Source organism: Urocitellus parryii, chromosome 12 (assembly GCF_045843805.1).
Source record: "Urocitellus parryii isolate mUroPar1 chromosome 12, mUroPar1.hap1, whole genome shotgun sequence".
Taxonomy (NCBI): Eukaryota; Metazoa; Chordata; class Mammalia; order Rodentia; family Sciuridae; genus Urocitellus; species Urocitellus parryii.
In genome coordinates this window covers 65,866,790-65,874,898 of record NC_135542.1, presented here as the reverse complement: position 1 = coordinate 65,874,898, position 8,109 = coordinate 65,866,790, and the positions used below count along the sequence as shown (strand labels likewise).

The following is an 8,109-nucleotide window of genomic DNA, read 5'->3' as shown; positions in this document are numbered from 1 at the left end:
TTCATTTTTGTCTAAGTCAGTTCAAGTTGATTTTGGAATTTACATCACAAAGAGGCTATCTTATATAGTTACTAGACAGTAGAGAGTGAGGCTTGGGAAAAGGGAGAAAAATCAATTGCTTCTCTCATTGATGAAGTGGTGATCCTTTTTTTAAAAATTTATTTTTGTAGCTGTAGATGGACAGCATGACTTTATTTTATTTGCTTATTTTTTTGTATGTGGTGCTAAGGATTGAACACAGAGCTTCACCCATGCTCTACCACTGAGCCACAGCCACAGCCCAGTGGTGATCCTCTTCACCAACTCTTGGGGGCACAGCAGAGGACAGGCATAGAGGACATGGTGAGTTTGAGATATCATCCAGCATCTGTGCATTATCCAAACCTCGTAAAAACTCTCCTTCGGCTTTTTAGAAGTTATACGCTTTCTATAAAACTTTTCTCTCACAAAAGGCAACTCTTCCAGACTTTGCAACATTTTCCAGAAATTTAATTTGATAGCTTCGAAGCCATCTTCTATGGTAGCACCCAACATTCAGTTCCTAGAGACTGTTCGTGGTAATTCATTAGAGCCACATAGTGAGAGAGGGGATTCATTTTCTCTTGCCACAGACACTGCTAATGAAGTCATCTGACTGTAATAGAACCACAATATAACCTACAGAAAAAGATCACCCATTCCCTGTTATTAGCAGATTATGCTGGCAAAGCACTGAGAAGGAAGTAGTTCAGATGCATGTGGGTGAACATTTGTGTCTTATTTTGGAGTTATTTGCTAATAGATATTTACCTAGTTAAGGTTTTGTTTCTTAATTGGCCTGCAAAATAATTATAAAGCACATGGTGAAGGTTTTCGGGTTGATGTTGATAATAAAGGTGCCTCTAGAGTCATTGTAACTATTTTCAATTTAGGTAATATTAAATTCAACAAATAAAATCACAGTTTGATGCAAGTGTTGATCTCATCTCCTCACCCAGCCTCCCACCAGACCCACCAACACTTCAGTATAGGTCTGACCTTCCCTTTTAAATGCCCAAGAAAACTGCGTCTTGGTCACACTGAAAAAATGGGGAAATTTGCTTCACCCTAAATATCTATGTGTGACTTACCTTAATTACATTAAAGGGGGAAAAGTTCTCTTATTGAAGTAAAGTCCTACTTTTAGTGAAAAGAGAGTGTGGCAAAATGTGAGAAGAGATGTGATTTCTGCCAAATATAATAGCAAAGAAACCTCCCTACCAGCTTATTCCTGCTCTTCATTTCCCCTCCCCAATTCCGATACCTCTTCACCTGAGAAATCAGCCCACAGCCCTTCAGCCCTGAGGGGGACAGATTCCATTGAGGCTGGGGGGTAGGTGGATGGGGTAGGGGACATATTCTTGGCATCCCAGAAAAACGTAGATATTTAACTAGAGAAATATGGTTGTCTATGGTGTTAGTACTTCAAGATTATAGTTCAGGGGCTGGGGCTGGGGCTGGGGCTCAGTAGCAGAGCACTTGCCTGACAGTGTGAGGCCCTAGGTTAGATCTTTAGCACCACATAAAAATAAACAATACTGTAACAAAAACATTGGGCATGGGTATTAAAAAAAAGATAAACTTAAGTTCAATTATGAGTCAAAAGTATCTTCTAGAAACCTGATCACTTTTTAATTTTTTTTTTTTTGTACTAGAGATTGAACCCAGCAATGCTTAACCACTGAGCCATATCCCTGGATTGTTTGTTTTGTTTTGTTTTGTTTTGTTGTTTTTTATTTTTTGAGACAGGATCTTTCTAAGTTGCTTAGGGCCTCACTAAGATGCTGAAGCTGGCTTTGAACTTGGGATCCTCTGCCTTGGCTTCCTGAGTCACTGGGATTACAGGCGTGTACCACCATACTGAACACCATATTTTTTTCCTATGGAAAAAATTTCCAAAAACATATTCTGTAACAAAGTGTCTTTATAAGTTGTGACTAACTTCTCTTGTAAATTGAGAGTTGAATCCATTTCCAAACTGTGGCAGTATTTGATTTGAAGGGCACATGGGCAATCGTGAATACACACACAGTCCAGAATGTTCAAAATAAATGTTCAGAACACAGTCCATTAAACTCACCTAAGTGACATAAACTCCCTTAAAGAGTTTATTATGAAATCAGGGAAAACCAAAATTTCTATTCATTTATCAATATGCCTACATATCTATTAATATTACAATGTGCCAAAACAGTTTCCTTTTATAGGTATAAAACAAAGCAACATTGAAGACAAAGCATGAATGTAAGAGAAGGAGGTAATAACTACCATTTTCACTGGTAGAACACCTCAGCTTTGACAATGAAAACATTAGGTATTTCATGAAGATTATTCAAAAGATAATGCTCAAAATGGGTTTTGTAAATCATTTATTATGATTGAAAGGGAAGAAAATGATAGGAGACAAATATTACAATTAAACATGAAACACTATTCTCATGTAACCAATCATAATAACATACTTTGAATTTTTTAAATGGCTATATAAGTAATTTTCCAGAAAATAAAATTTTCACATCATCAGTTACAGAAAATTGATTTCTTTCCATCAAAATATTTTATCTCTGCTCTATCAAAAATAAATGCCAAGAATAAGGTACTTCAGTTTAAGCTAAGCCTTTACTACTTATTTTTAAATTAGAAAATTTGGGGGTGCTAAGAGAGGGGAGTTTACCAGATAGTGAATGAACGGACTACTGCCTGAGAATAAAGTTCTCACACCTTAGTAACAGTTCTGTCAAGACCCCGGGCTCACCAACTAATGATTATTAAATGGTTTTCTGGGAGCTCAGAAATTCTGTGTCCCAGCCAAAAGACTCCTCAGAGTCACCCCAAATTGGTAATCAGTTTACTCTAAAGAACTAATTTATTTATTCAGTGAGAAGTTGTGGCTCAAAAGATATAGAGGAAATGGACAATGGAAATCCATTTCTACAGAGGCTTTAAAAGCTTCTATTTGTTGTTCCAATAAAGTACACTATTCCTTAAGTAATGTATTTCTTGCCTCTGCTCCTTCGAAGGATGGAAGGCTGAGTGTGGGAACAGTACATTACCATGGGGAGAAAGCAGCAAAGAAGAAATACAAGGACTCTGCCAGCTAAGTAATTCAGCAGCTAACATTTTTCTCAAATTGGTTAAAAACAATGACACAAAAGTGATAAATATGTCCAAAATAAATACGAATATTCTACACATAAATAAAATTAAGTATACTCGTGATTACTATTACAGTTAAACATTTCTATAATATCATTTTCATGTCTTATCACAGTTTCATTTTTATCATGAATCCTCATTACATTGTTTTGACACATACTGCAATGTACTGGCCACTTACCCAACCTAGTAAAGTCATACATCTCAATATTCTTTCAACTAAAATTTTATCTCCTTTGATAGAAGAATTATTTTCTATTTCTCTTTTCTCAAAATTTCCAACAAATATTTGGGGAATATATTTTCAAACTCTCAGGAGTGAGGGGGCAAGCTTTAAGGACTGTCTTTGTTTTCAAAGATATTATTGAACAAAGCAAGGTCAAGTTGACCCCGTACCAAATGCAAGGAAATGCGAGCAATATTCCAGTGAACTTGTGCTATGCTGACAGCCAAGGAATGTCAGGAATCACTGCCTCATTTTAAACTTTACACTCCAGTGATCTGTGAAGGCGACAGGGTATACTTTCTAATACCACACAGGAGGGTCTGGTTACCTAACTCCTGTTTTTTCATGTAATGATTCACAGAGCCACAAAATTTATTGCACTTGCTCTAAAAATTTACCCCTCCACATCACATGCAGCTGTTTCTTACACTGTGCACTCTGTTCCTTTCCAAATACCACCTCATTAATAAAGAGCACATTTAATTACAGTGCTTACATTTTTGGCAGGGAGCTTTTCCAAATACTCAACAGGTACACAGAGTAAGAGTTTGGAATCTCCCTTTCTAAAGATGGCCAGAATATTCAAAAGAAAAAAATAGAAGAAAAGCTACAGTGCTTGATGCCTCTGATAGCTAGGAAGACGGGGAGAAATGACCAAGTTTTAACCTATTTAAGAGAAAATGAACATGTTGGCAAATTGTATGTTCATGTTTTATTGCTATTTGAATATTTAAGAATCAGATAAGAGAGAGTAACCCCTATTTTTGCTGAAGTTTGGATACTGGAGTGTGGGTGCCACATGGCTGGAGTGAATCAGCTTGCTGTCAGCCAGTGAAGCCATCATAGAGGCAAGGACTGAAGGTTCAGGCTCCGGAGCCTTCATAAAAGGGTGGGGCCTTTGGTGGGCCTGCTGCTTGGAAGGAGGAGCTGGCTTCCCATGGCCCTGGCTTGGGGTCCCTGGGTCCTGCTTGAGAGCAGGGCTGGAGCAGAGAGGTGGTGAAAGGCTGCCTTCTGTTGATGGAAGTTGTTGATGTAACTGGCGATCAAAAGAGTGATTTCAAGAATCTAAAGCAAGAAAAGCAGAACGATTATGTTCCTGAGATGTTGGCATAGATGACAAGGGAGTAAAGGGTTGGCTATTCGCAAGTGCCCAGCCTTCCAGAATCCCCTTCTCTGTAGATCACACAGTGGAGTTCTTACCTGCCGGGCACTATCAAGGTACCGTCCCATGTTCCCATTACTTAAATCAGCAGACAGAATGAATCTCAAAAAGACATTAGAGTTTAGTGGCAATATTCGGAAATGCGAAGGTTAGCCACCAATCTTTCAAGTAACTTAAAGCCACATTGGTGAATATATGAATCAAGAAGTTCAGTCCATCATACAGATTAATGCTTTATTCAAACTAAATGACTGAGCATGCTTCAATTTTTGGCACTTGATCATGAACTGCTTCCACTTAAGTAGTCTTAATTAGGAAAGAGATTCTGCCATTTTTTTTTAAGCTTCAGATTTTGAAGAAAGTCTCTTTTATTTGATGATTTTAAGATAAAGTTTTATGAAAGCCAATTTCTCATTCTTTGGACTACAGAATTGCACGTTAGAATGTTGCCCTTTTATTTGCTGGCTTTCACTTAAAAGAGACATTAAAAATATATAATTTGTAAAAATTATAAAATATAAACAGTAAAGGAACAAGTAGATTTTAATGATAAAACTCTGATCTTTTCTTTAATGAGTCCATAAAGCAAATAATCCCCAGTAAGAGAATATGTATAAAGTACCTGACAACAATCACTTACTCTGCAGCCATTTCTTTTGAACCTTCTATTTACTAGGTACTAGGCTAAGAACTTTGTAAACCTCCTTCATTAAGTAAGAAGTAGGTAGTATCATATTATTTTTTAGACAAAGAAACAAGACTGACTAGACCCATGGTGGTTAAGTTATAAGTAATATATGTTTTCCCAACTGGAATCGTTTTTGCTCAATGACTGTTTTAGTACAAAAAGAACTAAAGAACTAGTGTAAAAAAAAAAAAAAAAAACGGTAGCAGAAAGAGTTCTACTCACCTTGGGTTTTGCCATGGCAAAAAGTAATTTCTCTGTTGATTTGTCTTTTGAATGTGTATTGTTAATGACTACCATAAAATCATCTTGAAAACCTCCAAAGGTCATAAGACTTTTGTACACATAGCTGACTATTAACCTCTTCAAAGAAAAGAAAAAGTAAATGTTATATGCTTTTTATGTTCAGAGAAAGATGAGAAATGAGTAATATATCTATCTCCACTAAAATGCTAATATTAATTACTTATGGCATAATGCAAAAAGTATTTTCTAAAATCAAATCTATTTTGATCTAAAATAGATAGTAGTGGTACTAAGTTTATTTAGGCATCATCTACCTTTTACAATTAAAGTACATTTAAATGCTGAAAAAATTCACTTCAGAAAAATTAGAAACTATGAAGAAAACAAAAAACCACTTGTATTTGGCATCCAGTGGAAAATCACTGTTAATATATTATCATATATATATATATATATATATGTATTTTTTTTTTAACCAGGAATTGCACCCAGGAGTGCTTAACCACTGAGCCACATTCCCAGCCTATTTTATTTTTTATTTTGAGACAGGGTCTCGCTAAGTTGCTTAGGGCCTCCCTACCTTGCTGAGGCTAGCTTTGAACTTGGGATCCTTCTGCCTCAGCCTTCTGATCCTTGAGTCACCATGCCTGGCTATTTTCATATGTTCTATGTTCTGTCAGGTATCTCCTTATACAAGAGATTGAGCCACAAGAAACTGACACCCTTTATGGATAAAATGGTCAAATGCTGTACTGGCAAATCTATGTTTTACCCTGATTGGTGAATTCTTTTATGTATATAAACAAAAGCAGTATTAAGCATGCTGTGAGCATTGTGCTTTTTCAAAGTTAACATATTGTGAACATCTTTCCATGACAACAAATGCACTTGTCTAACATTACTGCAATGACTTCACAGGCACCCTTTTAGTTAGCAGGCTACTGCAGTCTTTTATCACTTATTGCAGGGAATTTGTCTATATCTTGTAATATTTGGGGACATATTTCATAACGCACATAACCCTTCTTTGGTTATGAAAGCAAACACCAAGACTTGCTAGCTTAAAAAGTGAGGACAATTTTTGAGAATTTTTCCAAAAATCTCCTTCAGAGAGGTTATAACCCTTTATATTCTCAACACTACATTCCAATAACATTGGATATCATCATTCTTTTAAATCACATTTAATTTCTAGTGAAATTAACATTTTAAAATATATTTACTGAATATTGACTCTTTTGTGAATTGAGTTGGCCATTGGCCTATTGGTATGTTCACAAGATTCTTCTTCCTTTTGCTTTTCTCCCCACCCCCACCCCATTTTGGTGTGGGGATTGAACCCAAGATCTGGCACATGTTGACCATATCTTCTACCACTGAGTTACACCTCAACCCTATGATATTTTTATTGTCTTATAAATAAGACATCTGTGCATGTTGAGGAATCAACCCTTTGTAATATATGAAATTTAAACTTTAGACACTTGTCTTTTTTCTAACCTTTATTTTATTTACTTTTATATGGTGCTGAGAATTGAACCCAGGGCCTCACAAGTGCTAGGCAATCACTCTACACTGAGCCACAACCCGAGCCCCACATTTTTTCCAATGCATTTCTAAAACAATTTAAGAGACAGAATTCAAATGTGCACAGCCTAAGAGTGATCTGCACATGTAAGGATCAGCTGAGCAGAGTCCACGGCACCGGCACCTTTGATTCCTGCCCACCAGATTTTTTTTTTTTTTTTTTACTAAGTAATCTGACACATGAAATGTGATAGAAAATAATGTAACTTCAGATAAATACATGAACATATAAAAAATACAGGTTGGCTTTACTTTTAATCATGTGAAAATCTCTAAGTTTTTGTATTTGTACATGTGAACTGGGAGGTGATATTATTGGAAATTATAGAAATTATGTTATAGAAGCCTTAGTGAACTGAACTTAAACTTCGATCATTAAACTTTCTACTTTAATAATATCTTAAATATTTTTATTTTCCACAGGACACGATTTTCTTAATTCTTTAAAAAATATTCTTTTCACCATTACAACCAAGATTGCAATTTAATCATGCACAATAGATAACCATCTTATCTTGGTTTAAAGATAAAAGTGCTGTATTTGTAAAACGACTCTTCATTAGGAATAATGCTATCTAAACATGAGAAAAATCAGATTAAGGAGTGTTGTCTTCTGTTTACAGTACACTGAGCAATGGAAATAGTGGATTCAATGTAACACTTTAGGGCTTAATCTTACCATGGAGTTGTATTCTAAGATGCTCAAACCATTCTCATGTATAGCCAGCCACATGAAAGCATTTCCAAGTGAGGATGGAGTTATGGGCTAAAAGAGTTAAAAATGTGGTCATAAATGTTAAGCAAAAGCATAGAAATATTTCCCAATCTAAATGTCATATAACAAATAGCACTATGAAAAACAAAAATGTATTACTAAAAATCTCTCTTGGGGAAGAGAAAAGCAGTGAATTTGATGGTGGGAGAACTGGCATTGAGGCCCAAATCTGCTACTTAATAACATGTGCATTTGGATATGCTAATTAATCCCTTCAAGACTCAATCTCCTTATCTTTCATGTGGAAACTATAA

The 8,109-nt window shown here is 35.8% G+C and overlaps 1 protein-coding gene across 1 annotated transcript in view; it reads right to left on the bottom strand.

The window, feature by feature from the left end:
- Positions 1-2,513: 2,513 nt before the first annotated feature.
- Positions 2,514-8,109, bottom strand: part of Plekhh2 (pleckstrin homology, MyTH4 and FERM domain containing H2) — a 107,903-nt gene continuing 102,307 nt past the window's right edge. Inside the window, exons 28-30 of the mRNA XM_077791884.1 lie at positions 7,760-7,846; positions 5,473-5,610; positions 2,514-4,465 (exon numbers count right to left, since the gene is read on the bottom strand). Coding sequence (XP_077648010.1) covers positions 4,280-4,465; positions 5,473-5,610; positions 7,760-7,846 — 411 coding nt within the window. The 3' untranslated portion in view covers positions 2,514-4,279. The remainder of the gene's footprint in view (positions 4,466-5,472; positions 5,611-7,759; positions 7,847-8,109) is intronic.